Genomic DNA, 27,668 nt, shown 5'->3' on the forward strand with positions numbered 1-27,668 from the left:
CTCCCATGGCAGCCTTGAGGTAAAAGCTTCCTGCTTTTCCTCTGTGTTTTACTGCCTGCTCTGTGACTTCAGGGGTGGAGTCAGCACTCACTTGGGAGTGGCTGACCTCATCCAGGCAGGAACCCTTCCGCTCAATCAGATAGACTGAGGGAGGGAGAGGGGGCGGGTCTCCGCCTCCTCCGGTGGAGAGTATCAGCTCATTCACGCTTCCGGCAGCCTTGGGGAGCGGTTGTCCCTGTCTTAATAAAGCTTGTTCAAGCCTGGCCAGGCGGGCGGCTACTGAATCCTTTTGTTCAGTTTTTTCTAGCCCTTTCCCTCCCCTGGTGTTCTCATGGCACTTAGGACGCTGGGTGCGGTCCAGTGTGCCTGCTTTGGAACGGGGCTTAGCCAGCTCAGGAGCCTGTGCTCCTTCGAGCAGGGGGGAATTAACCCTGCTGGCTTTGACGGCGAACACAGTCGCTTTAACAGCTTTTCGCTCAGAGCGACTTTGGACATCATACTCCCAGGCTTTCTGCACGAATCTCTTAATATCAGTCATTTTCATGGTCTGTGCATCTGTATGCATTAAGATCATCTTTCTGACTGATGGGTGGAGATTCGCAATGAATAAACCCTTGAAATGTGTGTTCTCTTCGCAACCCTCATCATTTCGCCCTGCAAAATAAGTTCGTCTAAGTCTCTCGTAATATTCGCGAGGGGACTCTGCTCTCTCGTGCTTAATGTTAAGTGCGGCGGCTATCGCGGCAGTCGGGTCAATAAACGCACTGTATTCTTCGATAAGTGCTTGACATAGCTGCTCAAAGTCATTACAGACTTCTTTCATCTGCCTAGCCATCCACTCATGTACAGCTCTGCTGGTAGTTTTCCTGACCAGAAACACTTTCTCCTGTTCTGTGGCGTTTGGCAGGTACTGCAGGGTATACCTGAGGTCTTGAATATAACTCTTGATATTATTCTCTGACACTGCGGGGTCAAATCTCTCTATGTCCTTCGCTAGCTCTCTCAGAGAATGGAGATTTATTCTAGCTTCTCCGCTGACGGAGATATGGAAGAGATCGTGGTCAGACCTGTCGCTGCTAGAGAGAGTGCTTAATAGCGACTCGAATTCAGACCTTTTAGCAACCATCGTTAAACTTAAAGAGTATTACTTTTAAGTACGAAATTACAGTTTTACCACAGAAAACCACAAGATCAAGTATGCAATCAACCCGGTAGATCGCAAAAGATCACAAAACAATCAAGCACTGCTTAAAGAGCAAGGGGAACTTTTTTTCCTTTCGGCTTTCAGCACACTGTATTGTCGTGTATGAAACCCGCGGCGTTTTATATGAATTATTCGCTTGGTTGACTCATTTCAGTCTTGCCACGCCCGTGCCAGGGACGCCAAATAAATGTAGTGATTCATAGCCCACCCAGGGACGCCAAATAAATGTAGATTATGCCGGTTCAGGGACGCCAAATATGTAATCATAGTGGCTCTCTGAAGGCACCAGTTCTGTAGGGTTTGGGCATTTGCTGAGACAATTATTAATTGTAGCAGTAAATCACAAAGTTGATTCTTTTGATGGCTTTAGAATCCAACCATGCGACATAACTCAAACAACGCGCACACACAGGTACTAATACACGAGGATACATTTATTTATACATAGAATATGCATATAAACCTAACAGATCTTATCGAGAGGGTTATCAGAATACAAAAGGTATATTCGGTCAGTTACAAAGAGTTATACATATCAAGAGGACATACGTTCAGTATATCATTCATTAAGACCGTTTCGTAAAGTGAACTTGGTTACAACTTCTACATTAGATACTCAAACAAGTACATAACTCTTAGGAATTAAATTGATATCAACTGGTTGGGATAACAATTGAATTCTCGAGCTGTAATGCATTGAAGTTGAATACTCATCCAATCTTTGGGGATTCAGATCTCCTGCGGGCACAAAGAAACAGTTGCAGGCTGTTGCTGTCCAATCCGCGCTCTCTGGCTCGGTGCCAGGCTGTGCTGTGCGGCTTGCGACGGTGTGCTGCTGATGCTCACTGACCGGCTAGTTAGTGTTGGCTTTAACTAGCAAAGTTTGTGCACAGGAGAAAAGATGACTGTGGGTCCCAGCAAGTCAGGAAGAGGACCAGTTCGTTTATGATGAAGAGCTAGTTCTGAATAGTGATTCAGCTGTCCACAGTTCCGACCTGTTCACGAGGCCTGCTGCTGGTTACTCTCTGGCAACCTCCACTCTAGACTCTTAGAACAAAGGAAAGTTCTGGCACTCGGACACACTGGCCGTTCCGTGGTTGTCCGGGCTGAGTCTCAGGATGGTCAGGAGGCGCGCTGCGAGGATGTCCTGCCCTTGGGAGCCTTCTGCTCCTGGGCCGTCCTGCCCTGGAATTCTCCTTTGAATTCCCTTTAGAACAGTCCACAGAATCCTCTCCAGAATCCCTTCTGAATCTTGTTTTCTGAATCTGAATCTTGTTGAATCTGAATCTGAATCTCTCAGGCTCTCTGTGTTGCCTGTTTTTACCTGGAGGAACTTCAGCTCATTGATTGGCTGAAAGTTCCATGGGCATCAGAGTCCCACGTGGGTTACTCGGCCCTACCAGTCCCTGATTGGTTGATCAAGGTGAGATATGAGTCACTTACTCCTGACACTTAGGAATGCAATCCAGATGTCCAACTCGCACTCCCTAGACAGATAGGCACCAATGGATGACCATTGATCATGATAGCCAGGCTTAGCTAAGTGCATCCCCCTTTAGGAGCTGTCCTTGGACCTTAAATCACCTTGCATGAATGGTTTCTCTGTGGCTGCACCACAGAGATGAACAGAGAAATGAGGCCTAATTTGGGAAAGCTCAGAAACACTTAATTCTGCCTTATTAATAAGCCTCACCGCTACAGTGGGCAGAGTAAACTCTTGATTTCCGTTTGACATATTACTGGAGCTGCTAAGGAAATAACACAATGCATTAGCCTCCAAGTGTGAAATTGGCAGCAGAGTAAATCTTTCCCCTGCCCCAAATGGAACTCAAGGTCAATTTCTTTCTGGAATGGATGTACCTATTAAAAATCTGGAACTATCTTGGAAAGTATACACAGTACAGGCCTGGTTTGGGTCTTGAATTCAAGGGAACCCCTTTGACATCCAGTCAGAACATTCAGATTTTTTATTTATTACTCTATATATGTCTTACTTTTATATGTCTTACTCGTCGTATACAGAATTTTTCAAGTGACTGAACTAACATAAAAAGAAATCGGCATTAATTTTTATAAAGACGAGACCTGGAATGTATTTTTTTCACCTTCCAAAAAAGAAAAAAAAGAGAATGAGAATTAAAAGAAAGAAGAATAAAAAACATTATATTGCTAGGAATGCTTGAGAGGTTATTATGGTGTTCAGAATATAAAAAATAGTGTGTTTGTACATTTTTTGCACACTTCCGGTGTGTATTTATGACTAACCATCCTTAGTTTTTGTAACCTTCTTTTGACTGACAGAAATTACAAAAGCAAAAGAAATCATGGCAAATGCAAAGGATACCTAAGGACCTACCCTAAGAATAGTCAGTGAATTCTGAATAGTCAGAATTCGCTGAAAGACAACTGTTTCTCCCTATTATATCATGTTTTGGTGGTTTTAGTGGTTAATTTGAACAAAATGAGGAACCTTTGTTTGGTCAAGCCATTTTGTTCATCAATAGCATAGGAAGACATAAGAACAGGATCTTTGCTGCTTTACAAGGTATGTAAAATGGGTTTTATGTATTTTGACTAATTTTTCTTTTGCTGGAAAATGGTTAAATTATCAATGGACTTTGGAGCATCACAGAACTGTCTCAGCAGATAAATGTTTTTAGCAAAAATATTGTGTTGCTATATCTTGTTTTACCTGGTCATTGTTGTACCAGGAGTTTATTGTCTGTTATATTTAGATATATTTAAATTAGGTGTTGTGGTTTGATTTTGCTGTTAAAAACTGATGTTATTCTTGAGATCTGTTGTATGTGTTTGAAGTATATCAGTCAGTGCTAGCCATTAATTTGTTGGTTTATTAAAAAAGAGTTTTGCTGCTGTGAAAACAAATTTAATGGTTGTATTTCAAGGCTTTTTAAGATTACTTGCATTTGTGATACTTGAGAAATTAAAAAATGTGTTAATGGTAATGAAAAGTATACCTTACCTACAGATTTATCAATATATTAATCAATATGACATGAGCAGATCCATTTTTAGAGAAAACAATATATACTAAACCCTCATTTTATCCTTCTTGTTTTGGTTGGGAAATATTTTTTTAAATATTGATTTTGCACTGATCCTAAACTGCAAAGGGAAAATATCCCTTCTAAGTCACTTACAATGAGCCATCTGCCCACAGGAAAAATAAGAACTATTTTGTTAGCAGAGCCTTAAACGTCTTGTTAAAATGAGAAGGGCATACCTGTGGTCCCTCTGGTCCTCTTGCACCAGCAATTCCGTTCATGAATCCTGAGCCTTCCATATCATCCTTGTAACAGAGAGCTGTTAGTATTTAATACACAAGACCCAATGCACACCATATACTCACATGAGAACTGATGTTGACGTTCATATACTATGCTTTATTATCAATTTAGGGTATTGTCTAAATTGAAAGTTGGGATAGTTTTGAGATAAAAAAGATCTTGCATTGTAGTAATTTATTTTCCCGGCCTTAAACAATTGAGCTTATCAAATGCACAAACATCTAGGATGGTGTTAGTGTGTAGTAAAGCTGCATTTTACCAACATACTGTAAGTTGGGTGGACATGAAAGAAGATAAACTATATAACAAAACATACATTTTCAAAAGCTTTTTCTTACTCTATATTTACCAAAATGTCTCTAAGGTTCCTACCACTAGACTATGAGAATACAGGGAGAGATAGAATAGAGTATTAAAACTCTTTGCTAGTGATATCAGTATATATAAACCTGCTGGGTTTATTCCATGCTGAAAAGAAAGGAAACACAACATTTCAGCTGTGGAGCCTTCTTCAGGTGTGACCTCATACCTGAAGAAGGCTCCACAGCCGAAACTTTGTGCTTCCTTTCTTATTAGCATGGAACAAACCTGTTACCTGTTCCTTTGCAGCCTACGTATGCTGATGCAGCTACCTACTTGAACTACTATAAAACATGCCCGTGTTCTTGATGACATTTTACATCTCAAAACTATACAGAGCAATTGTGAGGCAAACACAAGGAGCATTAGTTTCTTTATTTGTTACATTAGAAAATGTAGATATTTCTAAATGCAAATTTCAGAGAAACTAAAGCCAATGTACATACTGTCCTGACAGCCTCAATCACTCATTGGTTTATGTACAATTCTTCCAATTACAAATCATCTATTGTGCAATATATGTGCTGACTGTCCAGAAAATGCAAAGGCACAGTATGGTAATATGTAAGCATAATGTACCTAGCCCCAGCAATAACTTTAGTATGTACTATGTTGTTTGTTATTTGAAAAATACAAATTTTGTTGGAAGAGCACCGTAAACCAGGCCCGTGTTGAGAGCACTCTGGGACATCTCTGGTACTACCTTCCCTCTCTGATGCTCCAGTACTTACGAAGCCAACTTGGAAGCCTGGTCCTGGGGGTCCTGGTGGGCCGGGGGGTCCTACAGGTCCCATTGGTCCAGGAAGACCAGCCAATCCCCCTATACCAGGCTGGCCAGGCAGCCCAAAATCACCCTTTGAGCCCTGCAGAATAGAAGATGTTTGTGAAATAAGACGCCATTACAATCCGGAAAGCGCGAAAAGTTTCTCGCAATTACAAGATAACGAATTATCTCATAATTACATGATATCAATGATTACTTCGGTGTATGTACAACCTGTTATGTTGTGCACTGAACGCATCTAGAAGCTACCATGAACTTGGCTGGCACTCTGTGTAATGATCGTGTCAATGTCCATCACTGCAGAATTTGTATGGACTTACTGTTAACTGGGATCGAGATATCACTAGTCATAATGAAATCTTGCAATTTTTAGCACATTTGCTAAATCGAGCAGAATCATTACAAGCATGCAGAGCAGTTTTGTGGGATTTAGAGATCAAAGCATTGATGGTTTCGTTATTAACAGTTAAACTGTATGTGCAATCAGTTCCACTGCTTAAAACTCTAAATCCGCACATGGTGATATAGGTATTATATGACAATTGTGCTATTGCGTGATCACATAAAGTACGCGAGAAGTACTAACTCTTAGTACTAACTCTAATTACGAGATAATTGCGCTTCCGCATAATAGTATATATATACTAAATTATATTACAATTCTAATATATTAGTCTTCGTAGAATTTTTAAAATATCTTAATATTATCAGTGTTCATTAATATACAGTATAATCAATGAGATCTTAAGATCTACAGTAATTCAGAATTTAGGCTCAGTCAAAATAAAAGCATACAAAAAAAGTATAACCTCAGGGAGAAAAAAATAGGTACAGTATAAGGTGCCTTTATTATTCTTATAAAAAATTGAGTGCAATACCCTTGGAATCACATTATTGTCAGATTCTTTAAACCACTCAAAACTGCCCAAAATGCTAGGGTAAAGTTCACAGCTAATTGAAAAATGGCACATTTTAATACACAAAGTGGAACAATTTGTTGAATGAACAATATTAACATAAATGTTATTAAGACAAAAGTGTTAATATCCACAAATATTGAAATAGCCACCTGTGCATATCCCTGTTTGATGATGTTCTCATAATCCTTCCAGTGATAGCATTTTATGCCACTTTTGTAAAACAGTAATGTGAAGCTAATGTTAAGTGAGTTAGTTTCACATTTTACATTCACTGAAATACCCATACTCTAATTTCTGAAAACACTTAACTGTGATCCAATCACATTCCCCTGTTTAAGAAAAGCATGCAGTTATGATTACGGGGATCCTGCGTAATTAGTCAGTGAGATTAACAGAATAGTCCATTCAATGCAAAACATTAACACATGCTAAAAATAAGCTTTTCTATTGAAACAAAGAGGCTTTTAAACAGTAAGAAAGATAAAGACTGCTTCATGTTAAAGCAGTACAGTATAAATAATTGTAAAATATTATTTTTACTACTGTTTCCATTTCCAGCACTAATTTGGACATAATGTGCATTTTAAATATACATAAATTGTTATAACACTACAGAATTCTAAAACCTCATGCCAGCAGCTTTTTTTTCACACAGTTAAACAACTCAGACGTCTATATTTTTTATAGTATGAGTCTGTAACATCTTGCAAAGGTATAAATGCATATGTAAGAGTAGGCACTGGAGAAGTGGAATTGTCTTTATCCACAAGGTGCCTGAATGCCACTCAATAGATCAGAATGCCATGCAGGAGACCTGGTACCTGCATCCCAGCCATTCCTGAGGAGGATGAGGAGGAATAGAAAGACAGCAGTTCTAAGAGATAGGGTGGAATAGGATGGGAAGTTCCCTGCTTGAACAAGAGAAGTAGAGGAGAGTATATTCAAAAGAAATTTTGTGAGGCTCCTTCAATTGTGTATAGGTACATTTTAACAAAGTGGCCCCTTCAAACATATAGATATACTTTTGAATGGTAGGCAGTTTTAAACTAATACAAAAAGGGCTTCAAACATTTTCTATTCACCATGAATTTAGTCACCAAATGTTTAAAACAAATGTTTTATTTTGCTTTGTTAACATAGGAAAAGGAAAACCTTAGTCAAAGTACCAATAGCTGTTACTACCAAATAACATAAGTATCCCAGAAGTGGTTATTAGGTATACAATATTTCCTAACTAAAGCTAACTCCTTTAACACATTGCAATGTGTAAATTAAGACATAATGAAGCACTCAAGGACTATTAGAAATTAGGAAAGATGACAGACAACAGCACTATACATTCTGCCTTTCCACAGCATGTAAAGAGGTCTCAGATGTGTCTCAGGGTTTACCTCTATATGGGATTGTAACTGTTAGCACTACTGCTGGCAAATGTGTGGCTGTTAATTTGTGAAGCAGAGCATTTATAGGGTGATCCACCATGGCTAGTGGAATGTAAGTGAAGTACAATGGAATGTAAGCGAAGTACAATGTCAAATTTCCTACTCACCTTCTCACCAACTGGTCCAGGAAGGCCTAATTCACCTGCATCACCCTAGAGATATAAAAAATAGTATTAAGTCTTTTCAACTAAGGCCCAGCTAAGACTCCTCTCCCTGCTCAAAGCTCCTAAGGAAGCTTCATTCCAGCAATGCCTTCCTATATACTTTATCACTTCTCATTCATGTGGAAGATTTATTTATCAACATTTCTTACAAGAGAAAGACTGTCATCAGAACAGGTTTATTGACGCTACAATCAAGAACACATGTTTTCAAAAACCCATGTTTTTTCTGTGCATTCTGCTTTTAAATATTGCTCACCTTATCTCCTTTAGGCCCTGCTAATCCTGGTTGTCCATCATTCCCTGGAGGCCCAGGGGGACCCTAAAGTAATATATTACAAAACTATTATTTGCAGCTCCATTTATAAATACATTTATATTAGTCCAAAAACTGTCATTGGCTTTTTGCATCATTCCAGTAACACGGAGTATGGAGCAAAAATAAGCTACAGGTGTTGGTGAGCTGTAGACACAAGTGCTTAGCTTTCATTAGGCCTCTTGACAACAACTAAAAAAACCAACAAGATTGCGGACATCAGAAACGTGCAGATGACTGGAAAGAAATACTATAACAGTTCTAAAAGAAACATTAGGATTCTGAAAAAAAATCAGGGCAACATAAATGCCTGCATGCACCTGCTTGTCTTTTCATTTATGGATATTATGGTAAATATTTCTGTGAAGAATCATTAAGTCAGCACTTCAGATTCACTTCAAAACAGGCACTGTGTGTTGCTCTTGCCCCAAATGTCAATTTTGTGATTTTCTGAAAACATAACCACCATGGACTTTTCCTTGAATATATTACACATTTTACAACAAGACTCTTGACCGTTACTATTGAAGCTCACCGGTGGCCCTCTTGCTCCATCTCGCCCGTCACGGCCTGGGGTGCCAGGAGTTCCAAGGATAGGAGAAGCAAGCGGGCCGGGGTTGCTGGGAGGACCAGCGGGCCCCGGAGGGCCAGGTGGCCCAGGAAGACCTGGGGGACCCTGAAAGCATGAGAGAGATTTTTCTGGATTGACGGACACTTTTGGCTTTAGTTGGGTCACCGGGATATTGAGATGAAATAATTACTGCGTAACGTTGGAACACTCTGTTACCTTTTTAAAAATATTTGACTTGCCTATTAAAGAGAACGGAATAAAGTCATGCAACAACAAAAGTTAAAATCAGTAACAAGAAATCACCACAGAAAGAAAAACTGTATTATCTATCACAATTATAGAATTTGACTAGAATACAAATTTAAAAAAAAAACAATGAACAAAAGAGTATACCCGGAAACTGTCCAAATCCAGGGATCCAGAACCTTCCATATCATCAAATGTCTTAAAAGAGAAAAAGAAGAAGAAAAATTCATCTCATCTGCTTTCTATGTATTAATTAAAATATTTCTATAAATTTTATTAAATTAAGAAGCAATGTACACATTAAATATTACTTCAAGGACAAAAAAAGTTCAAAAAGCAGGTCAGTGGAACATGATGTGGTATAGACAAATAATAAATCCAATCTCTGTTCATGATATATTTTTATTTTCTAGATGCTCCACTTCAAACACTAGACTAAACTAGTCCAAAATAAATCATAATACATTACACAGCATTTGTGCAGTAACATATGATCAGCGATACAGAGTATTTGCTTTTATTAGCTATTTAAATAAAGAGAGTGAGTCTACTGAAATGTGGACATACGGGTCTATCAAAGCGAGAGGGTCCTGGTAGTCCAGGAGGCCCTGGGGGTCCCCTGGGTCCAGGTTGGCCTTCACCTCTGTCACCCTGGGGAACAAAATCAGGAAAAATTAGACAAGGAACAGACACCCAAGACCACCCTTCACCAATCACTGGACTGATTTAAAATGCCACACAATGCAACAAAGAGCCTCCTATAAAACAACCCTGGCTTCTGAGGTTGATTTATGTTCCCAAAGAGAAGCTCCGCCAGGCACTTCTGCTGACCTGGAAACATTCTGCCTTATATACTGTATAGTCTCAGTGATGCGTTACACAACTTACTTTCGTTGTTTATCTAATACTGCTTGCTTTCTCTTTGCCCACAAGATCATCTTATTTTGTTTATTATGGATGAGGATGTGTGAACATTTAAAAACTCATTTTAAAATGAAATAGGGGAAGATATTAAGAAATCAGAAACATAGAGTTAAAAGATAAAATAATCTGTGTAATCCTGACGCAGATTGGGAAATTCAAGTGTCAAATGCTAGTGGAAAAAGTCAAAGAAATCTAATCCGGTAGTACTGCTAGATAAGAACTTCAGTACTTTGATACACAAAAAAAATTGGATTGGGGCAAAATCTTTAGAAATCTTGTTTTATACAATGGTTGTAAAAATCTAAATTTGTATGTTATATATATAAAAAAGGAAAAGCCAAATAAGAGAAAAATATATTGCAATAGAAAGTAAAATAAGCAAAGATTTTTTTTGCAGTATCACAACAGTGAAAGTGTAGTGAAGGATGAATTTAGTGTCTCCGAGATTTATTTTACTTTCTCAAGGTTAAAGGAATGTTACTCAAGTGAATAATTTATTATTAAGTATTGAACAGAGGGGGACAGATTCATATCTTCCAAGAGTCAACCCAACTGACATTTTCAGAATCAGTCATGAAGCACAGACCACAGGACACAAGCAGAAATTTACAGAAGTGCATGAACATGAAAATGTTTTACAGGGGAGGTTGTTGGAGTCTGTAACAAAGTACCCAATTATTTTACTGTCGTTTCGTTCAAGAAAAACAGCTTGATGACATCCATCTATTGAATGGATTGCAGTAGCCAAACAAACCTTACAAACCAAATTTCCTCCTCCTGTTTGTAAGCTTTCTCAGGTTGTCATGTTCTTTACTGTATTCATATTTCTTATGGGTGCCATTAGTTTAAATGTCACTTCAGATTTATTGAATTTTTACCGACAGGCCATATCCAGAATCTCTTTTCCTTCAGTCATAATTATTAGGAAAGTTAGTTCTTCCTGTTGAAAATCTTGTGCAACATCTCTAAGGCCTGTTTGAGCTCACTTGCAATCTTTTTTTCACTAGTAAATTTAAATCAGACGCTATTTGAATTCCAAATTAGTGTTATCAACAAATCAAATGTCTTGTATTAGTTAAAAAAACAATTAGTGTGTTTGTTAAAATCATCTAAATGCTGTTTAACAGGTTTATGACCTACAAATACAGACAAATGAATATTGAGTATCAGTTACAAACGTTTTTAAAGCATGAACTCATGCACTACAGTTTGAATGGCCAACATGTTTCATAAATATTTTATAATCTTGAACATTTGGCAATTGTTTTACATTGAGATTGAGTGAACATTTAAATCAAAGATAATAGAACCATCACACAAGCTGTCAAGAACTTCTCAATTGTTTTTTAAACCATTTTCAATTTTCCTACCTTCTCTCCTTTGACTCCGACATCCCCTGGAGTTCCAGGAAAACCTGGTGGGCCAACTGCACCCTAAGAGGATATGGAGAATGGATTACTGACTGTAGTGGTACAAAGGATTCTTTTACAAAATAAGATGTAGACATAACAGGAGCAGAATGTCTGCTATCCAATCCTGCATCCATCTGGGAGATCTAGAAAGTGGGTCAGGTAGGAATATGAGATTTTTTTTTCAGGAGGGATCTGAGTCTCGTTTTTGCCATCTTCAGCAACAACAGCAATAATCAAGCATAGTTATGTCATTAGAAGATGCTATTCTCCAGGTAAGATGTTAAATCAGAGGCCTGACTACTTGGTCATCCCAAAGATACGTTTCCCTTTAATTCAACTGGTGAAGCAATTTCCCTGCTATACTGTGGGACTGCTAACACACCATACCTCATATGCATCATGGTGGGTGTTGTACATTGGTGTTGAAAGACATGGGTATATATGCTGTATACCTTCTATTTATAAAGCACTTTGGGATTTCTTGGATTTCTTGGAGTGAAATGTGTTAAATAAATTGCTTATTACACTATTGCAAATATTATTTACAGCAGCAATATAGCATGCTCCGGTATGTGCCACTGCAGATTAAATTTGCTTTAAAAATCTAAAACGTTAGTGTTTTACACAAATTAATACATGTAAAAGTTGTTGAATTATATACCAGAATCTGAGTGGTACAGTAGGTGGAAGAAAACATACCAAAGGTGACAGTTAGCAATAGCAGGTATTTCTGTTGGGTCAAATATGTTTAAAATATTGGCTTAGAAAAGTTACTATGAGTAAGGTATAATATCAGTACTTCTGTCATACAACACTTGTGCTCAGTTCTGGTCTGGGTTGCCTTCTGAATTTGCATGTTCGCCCTTCATCTACATACTGTAGGTTTTCACTGGGTAATCAATGAATGGATGTGCAGTATAGGTTGTAATCCTGCCCTGCGGGGAATAGACTCCAGGATGCTTTACGATAATGGATGAATGGATTATTAATATGAGAAAGCAACAGGAAAGCCTTCCAACACTGAAGATGCTACACAATCATTCACTTTTACTATAGTTTTTCCATCTTTGATGGAAGTACAAATGTTTTGAAATAGTGTAAAATACTTACTGACGGCATTAAAAATAGGACTCCCAAAGTAAAACAAAGTAAAAAAAACCCGCAATTAAAATAAGAGAATTTCCTTTAAACCAACATGTAACAAACTGTACATTTCTTACCTTACACTATACAATTCAGTAATTAAACATATAATAAAATACACAGTAAATAATAAATATAATAAAATCACTTGGGTGGTTCCATGACATGGTTACTATAGAGATTGTTCATCATTTTCAAGATTATACGTATAAATTGCAACAACTGCATGAGAACAAAGTGCATGAAAGGTAATGCTAGTAGTCAAGCATTAAGTTTACTCTGCACTATCTATCCTCTGAAGGAACTTGCTGCACTACTTTCTCTTTACAGATGTAACAAACTCTCATTAACTTGAAAATTTTACCATGTCAAGTAGTGCGTATCCAGGGAAAAGGTGTATGTCTTCTTAAAGCGCATGACTTGCTTGCTTTATTGACTTATTGAAAATCTTAAAAGCTTTTTCTCTGAATGGTAGATGATAAACATTTTTGATTAAGGAATCCAGCAACAACCCAGAAAGTGCAATTCATTTACACCAAAGCCATGAGAAGGATGTACCAGCAACCTTCTTGCTTTTGTAAATCTTGTAAATAGAAGTGAAAAAATTGAAAGAGACTTACTGGTTTACCATCTTCACCTGGATCACCCTGTGGGAAAAACAATGGTCTTTTAAGTTTATGAATGTATATTTGTTATAACTAACATTTCACAAATATAGGAAAAATGCTTTTCTGCTGTACAGAACTGTAAACTTCTGAGACATTATTAACAAATACAAATGTTCAGATCTTTTCGCTTGTTTTTTTACCAAGAAAGAAAGAAGCAGAAGAATGAACTTAAAATATGCATTTTTAAAATCAGGACATTTTGTAAAATTATATGTTTTACTTTTTTGTTTAACCAGGTAAGTAAATTGAGAATAAATCATGCTTATTTTGCTCAAGAGCATTAAAATCTCACCTGAGATTTAAACACAAGACCCACTGGTCTGGTGTTTAGAGACCTATTTACTATTCAGCACTGCATTCTACCTCTTTTACACCTTGGATGGGTAATATTAAGCTGAACTTTTCTTCCACCTAAAGTGTTTAAATCAGTATGAAACATGCCATCAATGACCCTAACATTATTTCAAATTAATGGATCCCAAGTAAAATTGCAAGTAATTTACATTCATTTAACTAACAACAGAAAGAACACACAACCATTATGTGACCCTAAGATTTTTTTTAACAATTCTCAGAGCTTAATGACAGGCATTGTACAGTGAAAATAAAAACAACTGTCCATTAATAAAATATGATGAAATGGTATACGTGCTTCAGTTTGCCTTTATTTATGATTTTGAGACTATTTTTTAAGTTGTGAAAAATGAAATAGTCCATTTGGCTGTTTATCCAAAATGACCAAGTAGAATGACCAATTTCCTACATGCACATGTTGATATTAATGTATAAATTAATATCAAAATGTGCATGTAGAAAATTGGTAATTCTAATTTCTGTAAGTCATTATTAGCAGGGCTTACTAGAACACTATGGGCAGAGTAGCCTGTCCTAGGGTACATCAGCAATGGACTGGAACCAGGGCCCTAATTACTACTCCACATTACAGATGCACCATGACCATAACTAATAACTGACAATCATCCAGTATAATTGTAACAGCTTGAGAATTAGGAATTAATTTGTCATGGAAAGGTAAGAGGAGGGAGGATTGAGTTTGTACAATTTTTTTTCAGTGGAAATCTTTTATCATTTCAAATACATTATAACGCTCAGATATTTCGCCGAGGGAATCTCTTTTAGGATCAAATGTGTGGCTGTACAAGCAACTTAGTGAAAAAGCCCAATACATGCCCTGGCTCTGAGTGCTTGGTATTACAAGTACACAGATTAATGAAAGTGGAATTTCAGACTCACAGGCTCTCCATCTGCTCCTGGTGGTCCTTGTGGCCCTAGGGGTCCAGGGGGGCCAGGGGGACCCTTTGCTCCCACTACCTGCTGCACCACTGAACCGTCTCCACGCTTCAGCACCTCTGCCGCAGGGCCGGGGGGTCCTGGGGGCCCAGGAGGACCAGGGGGACCAGGATCCCCCTTCACTCCAGGGTATCCAAAGCCAGCACTTCCCTTGGTGACAAGACAAGAAACCGAGTTAGCATCCACAACAGCATCATCTGGGGGAAAAGCAACAATCTGTTTATGACAGACCGTAAAACCACATATTGTGTTAGTGGTTCCATACCTTGGAGTTCAACAACAAGCTTCAAAATGTAGCTTAAAAAACTTAAAAACAAAATATGCAAAGGATTACTGAGTTCTATTAATCTGAAAATTTAAAAAACATTTAAACGATACATACTGTATGCTTAAGACAAAAACACAAACCTTGAAAACTGCCAAAAAAGAGCTAATTAATTGTTCATATTTTTGTTTTTATCATATGTGTACAGAGCATCAAAAAACAATAACTTACAATGCAACAAAGTGGAAATTGGAATGGTTATTATAAGGGAAATTACAATAACAATTTTATGTAGCAGGTACACCGATATTTTATTTACTAAACACAACATAGGTTAATTCACTGTGCTGATTAATGTTTGATTAACTGATTTGATCAACAGGGGTATTGTAAATGTCAAAGGCTAGGAGTGTGTGTGGCCACTGCCGCAAGCATTACTGTCGCACTCTCATCTTGCAAGACAGCCACTCATATACGAACAGCAGGAGGGCATGAATTGTTACATGTATGTAGGGATGAACCCACAGGAAGGTAAGTAAGATCCCAAGACATTAACAAGTGAAGGCTAAACTCTTCATAGTTGAAAAGAATTTAATACAGCCTATAATTCTCAGAGCCTACTTAAAATCAATCTTAATAAAGATCTTCATTGTTTATCAAGGACCTGTTACCTTAAAACCCTCCCACTGAGCTGTTGTACAGAAACAGCTTATTCTCCTGCAAGCCTGTGCCACACTTGCCACACATATATCAGGGTAGTCTACAACTCTAACTAATGAGGTGATTTAATGTTTATGCAACACTCAAGTCACTCAAGTATATCACGAGTATCACTATAGATCAAAATCATCAAATGAGGTGAAAAGCTATTTAGTCAGTAACCATAATCAATATACATTTTTTATCAAAAGAAATACATGTATAAATTGATTCATAAGGTCATTTTGATGTTCAGTATATTTAATCCGACGTTCTCCGTTACTTATTTTTATTTCTAAAAATGTTTTCATAATCTTTAATTTGTTGGAAGTATTCTTCGAATTTGGTGGTTTCTTATTCTCTGTTTTTAAAGCACTAAAATTGAAAACCTCTGTAGAGCAATTTTCCCCTTTTGTTAAAACACCTTTCCCTTATTGCACAGAAAGTTAAATGAGAGAAAATTCTAAAACCATATAAAATCAGCCTGGCTTCCTAAAACAAAATTCAACTCCCCCCCTTCCCTTAAAGCCAGTGAAAATATCAAAAGAAATGTAAATAAAAAACAAACCTTGGTGCCCTTTTCTCCCGATTCACCCTAAAAAAGCCAAAATAGAGGTGTTGTTAGGTAATGGATACATAAACATACATAAATATGAAAACCAGCTCCAGGTCTGCTGTTTAAGCTGTATGTACACTTTAGACCTTGTACTAGTAAGGCTTCGATGGTAAAGAGTGAATTACACTGGACATAGAGCAGTGGAATTTTAAGGATATCACAGCTAGACCAGTCCAAAACCCTTCAGAAATATTGACAATGGCTTGTTGGTAAACCTGACAGATCCACTGCTCAACTAGAAGAAAAGTAGTCACAGACAAAAGCACAGTCACCTTCCAACTCAAACATAGCAATTCTTTGATGCATTAATAAATAATCTGGTAGTTGTTCTTCCTTCAAGGAAGCAGTAAAGATCTGTGTCAAATTAGCTAATTCAATATAGCTTTCTGTGATTTTATAGAAGCCTAGCAAAAGAAGCTAAATTCTACTCTGGTGTAAATGCTACTTCTAGGTGCCTCACACAATTCAATTGCTATGTAAGTGGATCTGGAAAAAAAGCAATACCTTTTCTCCACGGAGCTTTCCCGCTGATCCAGTTCCACTGTCTCCTTTTGGACCACCAGGACCCCTCTCACCTTGACTGCCCTTTTCTCCTTTTTCTCCTTTTGAACCAGCTGGGCCTATAACAGAACAATGTGATTTCCATAGTCTTTAATCCATGTTACCTACACCTAGAACTATCAAGTAACCTAGGCTAAAAACCTCATTTCCCCAAATTACACAGTCTATTCTGGAACACGGCACCAGTTTCAAACATATGTTTAAGGACATAGGAGAGCAGACGTTCTTCAGTTCTACATCAGTATCTCAGATTTTTCATGTGTACAGTCACTCCAGTGCTTCAGCGTCACAAGTATGCTAAATGTCTACACTAAATAAACTAGAATTTAGCATGGTAGGATCCATCAGCTCCAATCAGACACTTACTAAAACTAATTAAATAAAAATGAAAAGGCTGTACTAAACTACATCAATGCACTTCTCTTGGCCTCTATTTTTTTCAAGCTCACAATAAAATACAAAATTCATAATTATTATCCATGCAAAGCTCAGGACTTCTTTTATTAAATTAGATTGAGTACTAAAGTTGTGTGAATGCCAATTAATTCCCAGCAATTTCTTTACAAAACTGCTTAGACTGTAAAAATACAAGCAATTATTAGTTAGAGCTCAAATATGAAATTTACCTTGTGGACCTGGTGCACCTGGCTTGGACTCCACATAGGGAGATGTTTCTACTCCTGGGTAAGAAAATTAAGGATTAATTAGATCTGTTGTCTATGCCCAATCTTACTTTTAAACATAGTCATTGTTTATTACTAACAAGTAAGCTGCTTTCAAACAAAACACGGGACCTCAGGGAAAAACAGGAACCATTAATATGAACAGTTTTCTACAGAGAATTCTCACAGTGGAATAATGTAAATGTCCTGAGACTTGTACCCCACATTTATTATTTTACAGCATAACTGCTTTATTAAACTCAGCAATGGCCAAAGATGCATGTTTTTTTCCATTTCATTACAGTATATGTTGTGTACTGTATCTTGAACACCAGTTCTTGGAAGACTATAGATGGATGTACCTAAAAATCCCAAGTCAAATCCTGATTTAGGGCGGAAAATAACATACATACTGTACCTCTGCACTACAGAATTGAAGAAGAACAACCTCTTTAAATGCTTATTTCAGTAATACAGTATAGTAAAGGAAGTGACAATATGAATTAGATGTTCAGGTTATTCAGTATTATTGTACTAGGATACTGTATGAAGGTAAGGGTTCCCTCAGCAGATTTACATGTGGATGATTAGATAGAGGACATTTTCCATTATCATTCATTTAATTGTGTGAAACCATCTCTGGTATTATCCATAGTCCTTAAACCAAGATGACAACATTTGCAAGGTTGGGGGCTATGTTAGCAATGTCCTGAGCACATAGCTAATTTGAGAAATTAGATATTTAATGAGAGGTAAGAAAATGAGTATCACTTCTAAAAGTAAGCAATGTTTTCAGGGTCCTTTCTGGTCCCTTTGTTAAGTGAAATTTGAGGTAAAAAGACTGGGAAAAGTATTTCTTTTTAAAAGCACTTACTTTACGTTACATCAAAAAGCTGCTTATTTTACATAAAAGCTGCAATTTTACATTTACCCACATGAGGGAGCTATTAGCCCATTCAGCATATAACAGCTCATTAACAGTAGTGTACTTCAAAGTGGAAACACAACAGCACAAGAACAATTCCCTCCTAGCACAGTTGATTGCTGACAACAAATTGGTCTGAGGTTCTTATTCAGCTGTTTCTGGAAAGTCAGGTTACCATCTTTGAAATCATGTCCAGGTAGCTTGTTCTAGACTCCCACAACCCATTATGTTAAAAGGTATGTCTAGTTTTGATTTTATTTTCAAAGCTGTTTCTTAGTCTTCAGAACAGACAATGCATCCCCCTGAAGTCCTCTCTCATGAAGACTGAAAAGATTGGATTCTATTAGCATGTCAAGAGTAGGCATTTCCCTTAAGCCCAGAAATGTATGTAATTATTCTTCTGATTCACTGATTCCAAAGCAGCAATAACTGTTCGGAACATGATGGTCAAAATTGTAGGCGAATTTCTGAATGAGGTCTTACTACTGAATTCTAAAATTGGAATACATCAATTGCTTTGAATTTAACAAATAACAGCCCCATAACACAATGCATCCCAACAATGTTTTCATTTTTATTGCTTCCTCCAACAGTCAAGATGATGTACTGTAGATGATATGTCAACATAAACATAATTTGTGTATATTTTTCTCTTTAGTTTGATTATATTAGTGTAAAGTGCATTGAGATAATACACCATGAAAGGTGCTATATAAAATAAAGTTTATTATTAAGCAGATTATAAAACTCAATGTGTTTCCCATCATATATTTAAAGTTTATGTTTTTGTTATCTGCATGCAACGCTCTGCACTTGCCTACATTAAATATTTGCCAGGTGTTGAACTGTCTTTTCTTTAAATGTCTTTTTGAATTTGATTTGCAGCTTCTACAGTGTTTGATAATTCTCCCTTTTTACTATCATCTGTGCACTTGTCTAGTTTACTAGCCATGTCAGGACATAAATTTCATTTATATAAATTAAAAGCAGCAGTGGTTTTAATTTAGATAGCTGTCATATTCCTCAAAATGCATTACCCCAAATTAAGCATTCATTCTTTATCAGTACTGTAATCAATTAAGTTTTCAGAAAATTATACTTTCTTTAGAAAAACACTCTCAAAAGCTTACAACTATTCTATAACATGGTAGTACAGTATACATGCTACACCATAATGCTCTGCTTGTATTGCTCAACTCTGTTTCGTTCCAGTTATCATTTCCATAACATTACAAGTCATAGAAATAGCCTAAGTCCCTTGTGACCGTGTTGTGATGGAGTGGTTTCTGTGCCTCAGGGAGCTTAGAACTATGTTGTTGGGAGATTTGCGCTCCTAATAGGGTTATCCTGACAAATTCATCTAAGGTGAGAGGCCAGATAAAGAACGATCAAAACTATACTCCTATGATGGTTACATTAAAAACTGAAAGAACCAGGCCTGGGAGTTATGTTTGCCAGTATGCACCTTGTGGCCAGGCTACCCACATAACCCAGCCAGGCTTAGGCCAAAATGGCTACGTGGACCCGTCATATAGGCTCCCCAAACACAAGGGTGTCAGGTGCAATACCAGTCAGGTAAAGGGCATTAGTGGGACGAATCTGGATGTGGCAGTGGGAACTGGCTCTTAGGGTATGGAGATGTGCAACATCACTCTACTGGTGGGGAAGGGGCTAGAGCTGGTACACGAGGTTGAAAAGCACCGACTAGCTACAGTCGGTCTTCCCTCTCTAAGCACAGCACTGGCTCTGGAAGCAGATTTCTCAGTCGGGGGGTGGTCTCCCTCCTACTCTGCCGCTTTCCCACACGAGAGGCCCCCGGCAGGTGTGGGGATACTCACAAGTTCCTGGCTGGGAGCCATACAGCTGGACTTTGTGCCGGTGGATGACAGGATCGTCTCAATGTGATTATGAGTTCCAGCAAGGGAAACTCTGACTGCTGTTTGTATTTAATATTGTTATACGATTATGTTATACTTAATATTGTCAATACTGTTGTGTGTATGATACACTTAGATAAGATCTCTGGTGTTTCAATTCTTCTGAAAATTAATAACCATTAGTATTAAGGGAAATAAATAATTGAAGTGTAGCAATCATAAGTATAAACCATTTCTGAAGCTTGCCTGATTAATTACTCTGAAACATGAAGGGTAAAAAGAATGACACACAAAATCTCATATCCACAGCACAAGCTGCACCATAATTGTTGTACATATACAGCAAAAGGGTACTACAAGAATCTAATAGTAAACACATGACCAGTATAGCCTTAGCAATAAGACTTAAAGGCTGTGCAAAAGAAAAATTAAGGAGAAAACCCAAAACAAGAAAGAAGAGAAAAACATTAATTGTGAATACTCACGATTGTTTGTTTCATTGGTTTTAACACGAACAGGAGTGTGGACTTGGGACATCACTGGGGGCTGTTGTATTGGCCGCATAGATGGAGGTGTTGTCTAAAAAGAGAGGGGATAAATCAGAGACTTACAGAGAGTCTGAACTCTCATTCATCATTTATAATCCAGAATGTTCAAGCTCCTGCATGTCTAACTGTGACAGGACATTTATGTCTTTGCTGTTTGTCCGTCACCTGATTCAAGCACTTGCACAAAGGGTAAAGGGAGTATGGAATAAGCTACCTGGCTATGTTGTTGAAGCTGATACCCTTCCTAGAAATAGCAGGATGAGATCCTTGAAAAAATAAACAGCCTTCTATCATTTTCAATCTTTCTTGTTATCTTAATTGCACAATTCAGACATCCTTGCAGCTCCATCTCCAAAAATGCTCATTAGGGAGAAAGTGAGAATTTGTAATCTCTAGCCCCCCCTCCAACCACGCACGTTCTTCCTTGATGTCTCTTGGTCTCTCTCTTGTAAAAATATCTGTGCATTAAGAGAAGAATGTATCAAAAATGGGAAAAAGATGTTTAGTTGTCTATGACTGGATGTGTAATTTGTACCTTAATTTCCAATAAAAGGAAACCTACCCTTTGCAAGGTCCACAGTTAGGATCTAGTATGTTGCTTTTTTGCTAAACATGGCCCTACATTGTAATTGAATACCAAGTTTCATGTTAAGGCCCTATCTTTCAATATCAGTCTGGACAAAAAGATTGAATACACTGTGACAGCGATAGGCATGCCTTCCATGATAGAACACCATTTATTTTTGACCTGACTGTTGAAGCTGGCAACAGATTATGGGGCTAGCGGCAGTGAATCTATGCAAAGAATGCAGGCTTCAGTGGGCTCTGAAGCTAATAATAGGTGCAATGCAGGGTGGCTGTCAAGGAACTGCTATTGCCATTCTCCAGGAGACACTTTGGTAAAAATCATTATCAGTGAACTCTCAACATAGTAATATTTCCTGCTGACGATGCTGTTTCCTAAGAGAAAGGATCAACCTCTGCTGTAACTAAAGCATAATGTAGCCGGAATGTCCAATGGCTATATTCAGGCTATGTTTTCATAGAGTATGTGATGACCAAGAAACAGTCTGAAACTATACCTGTTCAGCTGATAAAAGCATAGCTGACAATGTATACAGGTAAAGATGACAGGATGTACAAACCTTGCTATTATCATTTCCTTTTCCTTCTTTTGACATTTTTCTGAGGAGCCTTGATCGATAAAGCCAAAGCCTATATACAGGGTTTTAGTAATAAGATAGTAAGAGAAGCTAAGCCACATACTGTACAAGGCACTCTGTAGTATGAATGGTCTCATAAGACACCATTTTCCAATAAGTTTGGTCATAGAAATGCAGTGAAAAGGGATGAAGAATAAACACTTGGGTCCTGGGTCTACTGTGAATGCAGTTACAGTTGGCATGTGTGGGCAAAGTAGTTATGGACGAATTAAATATGTAATAAATGTTCCAGTGTGGGAAGTGAAAATTAAATGAATCTCAGTGAGGTATGCGTAACAAACCTCCTACCAAAGCTGCCATGAGATGGATGTCATGCGTTTAAAATCAAGAATCTGAAACAAAACATTGATTCCGCGTTCTAGTAATCACTGACCATCACTGACCATCTGTTCAGTGCAAGAGCAAGCTGGAAACCTGTTCACAGCAGCAAACACTTATGAAGTAAGAGCAGTTTTAACACTTTCAATGTTTGACTCCATATTGTTTTTTAAACCTTCACATATCATGTAGAATAAGACAGCATTTATTCCCAACACCTTTGCAAACAGCACATTTTCACTCACAATCTTAGGAATTTTAAGTTTTCTTTCACGTTTTTTCCATAAATGCTCTCTGTAGGGTGCACTCCTTTCTAAAACTGTACATCCATTCTAAAAGTGCATCAGTAAGAAGATCAGATAGGGAAGTGTTAAAACCAAAATGCATGAAACATTTTCTTACTGTTTGCTTTTGTTTCTTTTATTATTCTGTATACTTTAGGTCCAATCCTTGGATTATAATTTGAATTTATACCCTTCAAAATGACTGTAAAAATTAAAGGTATAGCAAAAAGGACAAATATAAATCAAGAATCAAGAAATTAAACAGTTTTGGGCAAAAAAAAAGTGACACAAAAAAACAAAATTTCCACTGCAGATTTTAAATTTGAAAGAAAAAAAACCTCCATATTGCTAAATTTGAAGAAATGAATAGAACATCCAAAGACTGGCTTTAATACTGTAGAAGGTCAACAGGACAATACCTAGCCACCACAACTAAATAAATCAGAGCAATATAAATGTTTGGTAATAATGGATAAAACAGCTAAATAATAAATTGAAAATACTCACAAAGCTTTAAACTGGAGGATTACAGAAGTGAACTGTAGTTAAAGGTGACACCTGTTTTTTATAATGGATCACATACACAGATCGTTATATTGTGCATCTTGTCTCTAGTTAATTGATAACTACAGTCAGTATTTGTTGTTTTACAGTCCGTTTTTGTCTACAGGGCATAATGAGTAGGTATTTGATCTGAAATGCAATGCTGATGGAATTACATCTACAAGAAGTAAAGCTCCAATGAATGAAGTGTTAATTTTCTTCTCATTTTTATATTTATGGAAGCCCCCTTCAAACAGAAAATAACACCCTCAATGATGAACAGATTCAGTTAGGCGGCTCAGCTTCACAAAAGCTCTCATGAGAAGCATCTTAATTTCAATACGAGATCACGTATTTGTCTAAATACTTCAGTGACGCTTTTGATGAGTTTAGACTACAGTGAGTATAAGTGATATTAACATAACACGTCTCATAGAGTAGTCCCAGGAATGTGCATTACTCAGGGCTTGGTAACTTAAAACAAAAAAAAGACATACAAGGAAACTGTATGAAAAACCTTACCGTTTCTGTTGGTGTCACATCACTGCCACTTCCAAAGTCACCAGAGACCTGTCAAAATAAATGTTTTGTTGTTGTCTATAACTGATGCTCAGGGTTCAAGAGCGAACGCTCTAATCATGCACAATGTTCAGGTAACAAACAGCATCTTCTGTGTTCTTCATTTTGCATCCTTCTCTCCACCCCAACATCACCTTTGCAGTTGCTCATTGGTTCACTGCACCTACTGTAGCTGTGAGGAGATTTGTGTTTCAAATGCTAGTCTGAAGCTACTGTAATAAATCAAACTGTCAGTTTCACTATCACAGTACTGAGAAGTACGTTTGTCAGATTAGGATTACGGGAGAGTAGAGACTGTGAAGTAATTCTTAAATGATTTTCGTGTAAATTAAACTAGCGACCATCAAAGCTTTTTTTGGACAGACTAAAAAAGTAACCTGCGTTTAAGGATTCTATCAATACTAATCAGAATGTACATTACAATTGTGCTATTATAATATTTTACCTAATTTTGTGGTTGATATCCACTAAGAAATATCCAGAATAAGACTATTTAATTGATCTGGAGAATATTAATAACTCTACTATGTACAGGTTAAATACTAATTTAAGGACAGTCAAATTTTCTTTGAGAAGCCTATGGGTATTCCCCATAGACTGTAAAACTGTCACACATAAAAAATAAGGAGCATACTGTTTTTTATAAGGTTTCACTTAATTGAATGTTCTACAGCTTCAGAAACTGCCTTTTAATCTAAGGTTCATATTATATTTCATTGAATCAACAGTTATGAAGGAAAAAAGGTTTGAAGATGAGACGTTTTTCTGCACACGTGTAACAGAAAGAATCTAAAGTCCTATATCTGTGCGCACCCACATGTAATCAAAAATCTTTGAAAGAGTCCATCTAAATGCTTTTTCTTCTCTGCTGCTTCTATTGTTTTTTTATTATAAAGGTAACTTTTACAGATAATTTGACTGTAATATATTATTTAGCATGAGAATGTATATATGGTACTTTTACTATTTTATATTTTATGTATATATGGTACTTTCATCTTTAGATAAAGACTTAATATTCTATCCTCAAAGAAGACATTGAGAAGACAAATCTCTTCCATATCTCCGGTGATAAACAGTATTCCCAGATAATAATTATACAGGAGTACTTTAGCAGTAAATTATAAAAAAATAACAAATAACATATCTCTGACTGCCAAGCATGAGTTTACACTGTTTAAGTGTTCCTGACCTGTTCATCTAGTAACCCCTTAGTTTCTGCCAAAAATGTACTACTGTCAAACACTAACGGAAGTCATATAACAGGACTGGCAAATAAATTGGAAGTGAAACCTACAGCTGTTTGTTTAGCTTAAAGGATCACCAGAAAAAAAAAGTATTTTCATTGCCGTAAACATATTACTAGTGATAAAATGGAGACACTGCAAAGCTGCAGGTCAGCAAGTAGTATCATCATCCAGTGAAACATGGAGCACAATTGGTATTATCTGTGACATTGCAGTAGTTTTTTTTCTTTTTCTGAAAAATAAAGATTAGTTTAAATTTCCTTGCTTATGAGCATATGAATAGTTACTAATTAAGGACAATGTAAATTAGTTTTAGATTTTTATAAACACAAAATATTTATGAAAAAAGGTTTATGTTATTGTTCAATACTTAAATATATACTGAGGGAAAAAAGAAACGCAACATTTTCTGGAATGAGAATACTATAGTTATAGCTTATGTACTTCCACAAAAAGTTGTCAATTTGTTTTAAGCCCTCTGACCAGCAATACAGCTTGTGCAACGAGGCATTGCAATTTGCCAATCACACGAAAGCTCGTTAGGTGCACTTTTACCCAACGAGGTCCAGGTGGAACAATGCCTGATCAGGTAACCTTTAAAAAGGCCTTAATTCAAAACTTAGGTCACTGCAAGAAAAAGGCCACACTTAGTCAGCTTTCTGTGCATTCCATAATGCCTCGAATGTCACCAGAAGCAAGGGAAAGGGCCATTGGCATGCTGCAGCCAGGCATGTCATGTGCCAGCGTTGCCAGACACTATGGAGTAAGCTGCTCCACTGTGTCCCGACTGCAGAGAAGGTTTCAGGAAACCAGAAAGACAGATGACTGTCCAAGATACAGTCACCCTCGAGTGACCACACCATCAGACTGGTCCATCTGAGAGATCGTTCCAGATCTGCCACCCGTACTGCTGCTGAAACTGCCAGTAAACACAATGCCCACATTAGTGACAGGACAGTGAGGTTCCATGCTGCTGGCCTTAGAGCAAGGGGACCTGTTCAGGGGACCTGACTTGGGCCAGACAGAGGCTGCAATGGACTCGTCAGCAGTGGATCAGGTCCTCTTCACGGATGAGTCACTCTTCAGCCTGTTCCACGCAGACGGGAGGGCCAGAGTGTGGAGGTGTTGCGTTTCTTTTTCCATCAGTATATACAGTATACATGACATTGTTACAGTATATACTGTACATCTACTGTACATGCTGCTTTATTTAATGGATATCACTAGTATGTGCATAAAAACAGCACAGTGCTAGTGATGAAAGCAAAGTTTTAAGCTAATTTCTTTAATTCACAAATCAATTATTGTAGCTTAATTTTGATACTTATTACACCTTTAATTCTACTATAATAATGGACAACTCAAAATCATACTTATATGTCTTGACATCATAACCATTTAAATATGATTGCAATATAAAAATGTATACACTAACATTACCTTATATATACTGTATTATATATACATAACAACATCGTAAAGTTTAAAAAATGCAGAAATATCCGTTCAGTTGAGAACAAAGTTACACATGAGTGCATACTATATATATATTTGCACAAACTAAACTTGACATTAGTGTTTGTATTTAATCTTAAGTCGGTTATTTAAACAGTGATTCAAATAACCTGACTTTTTAACTAATGACTCATTTTTGTTAATGGTTCTACTTGTAAAAACCATTGTTATTTTTAGAATGTATGAAAGGGTTGCAGTTTAACAATGCTGTACATTTACACAGTAGTAAATGCCAAAACTTGTAGCATTTATATATGATCAAAGTATTTCTTAATATACCAATATTAATCATAATATACTTTCTAATTTTTAAAATACATGACAAGTATTTTCACATTTTCTCCCCAACCCGGAACGATAGCTACGGCTTTAGCGTCGCTCCAGAAATCCAATTGAAACTGTAAAGCAAATGGTCAAGATGCATTTAGGACAAACTGCTTAAATGAGTATGTTGAGACTTTAAAATTACTTGTTAGAAGCTGTATCAGTATTTTGCATTGTAAACTAAGGATGGTCAAAGAAATTACACGTGCTTGTCAATAAATATCAGATGTTTTAATTTATGCATGAGAAACTATGCCAATGTTACTTTGATTCTTAGTCGTGGTCATTATGTTTGGTACACAAAGGTAGTGTTAAAAAGGTGCTGAGTCACATTTACAAAATATATCCCAATTCATCACTTACTGCATCAGAGTCATCTTCCTCTTCTTCACAAAGTCGTTCAGCAGCACGGGGATCCCCAATCACCTTCAGCTCCGCAATTACACCCTTAAAACAAATGGAAACAGCTGTATGATGAACCTGGTTGTGAGTATTTGGAATAATCACTGCATGAAAACCTAAGTACTAGAAACTGATCTATATAGACAATAGAAAAGCAGCAAGTCTTATGTCAGGGTCTATACTAGTAAATGCAATATACAGTATATAAATTAGAATACAATACATTATTTTGGTGATGCCAAAGAATTAAACTTACCTAAAAACAACTCTCATAATCCAGTAACGTGTAAAGACAGAGAAACCATAATTT

General features: G+C 37.1%; 1 protein-coding gene across 5 annotated transcripts in view; it reads right to left on the reverse strand.

The window, feature by feature from the left end:
• Window positions 1-27,668, reverse strand: part of col18a1b (collagen type XVIII alpha 1 chain b) — a 147,885-nt gene that overhangs the window by 27,893 nt on the left and 92,324 nt on the right. For all 5 annotated transcript variants that reach the window (XM_088607369.1, XM_088607367.1, XM_088607366.1 and 2 more), the window contains 16 exons: window positions 27,320-27,403; window positions 23,814-23,861; window positions 20,861-20,954; window positions 17,538-17,591; window positions 16,855-16,970; window positions 16,303-16,329; window positions 14,714-14,920; window positions 13,412-13,438; window positions 11,607-11,669; window positions 9,880-9,963; window positions 9,460-9,510; window positions 9,031-9,171; window positions 8,439-8,501; window positions 8,126-8,170; window positions 5,604-5,735; window positions 4,449-4,514 (listed from right to left, as the gene is read on the reverse strand). In XM_088607369.1, the coding sequence (XP_088463495.1) occupies window positions 4,449-4,514; window positions 5,604-5,735; window positions 8,126-8,170; window positions 8,439-8,501; window positions 9,031-9,171; window positions 9,460-9,510; window positions 9,880-9,963; window positions 11,607-11,669; window positions 13,412-13,438; window positions 14,714-14,920; window positions 16,303-16,329; window positions 16,855-16,970; window positions 17,538-17,591; window positions 20,861-20,954; window positions 23,814-23,861; window positions 27,320-27,403 (1,302 nt within the window). The remainder of the gene's footprint in view (window positions 1-4,448; window positions 4,515-5,603; window positions 5,736-8,125; window positions 8,171-8,438; window positions 8,502-9,030; window positions 9,172-9,459; window positions 9,511-9,879; window positions 9,964-11,606; window positions 11,670-13,411; window positions 13,439-14,713; window positions 14,921-16,302; window positions 16,330-16,854; window positions 16,971-17,537; window positions 17,592-20,860; window positions 20,955-23,813; window positions 23,862-27,319; window positions 27,404-27,668) is intronic.

This window comes from Lepisosteus platostomus, chromosome 14 (genome assembly GCF_059453375.1).
Source record: "Lepisosteus platostomus isolate fLepPlt1 chromosome 14, fLepPlt1.hap1, whole genome shotgun sequence".
NCBI lineage: Eukaryota > Metazoa > Chordata > Actinopteri > Semionotiformes > Lepisosteidae > Lepisosteus > Lepisosteus platostomus.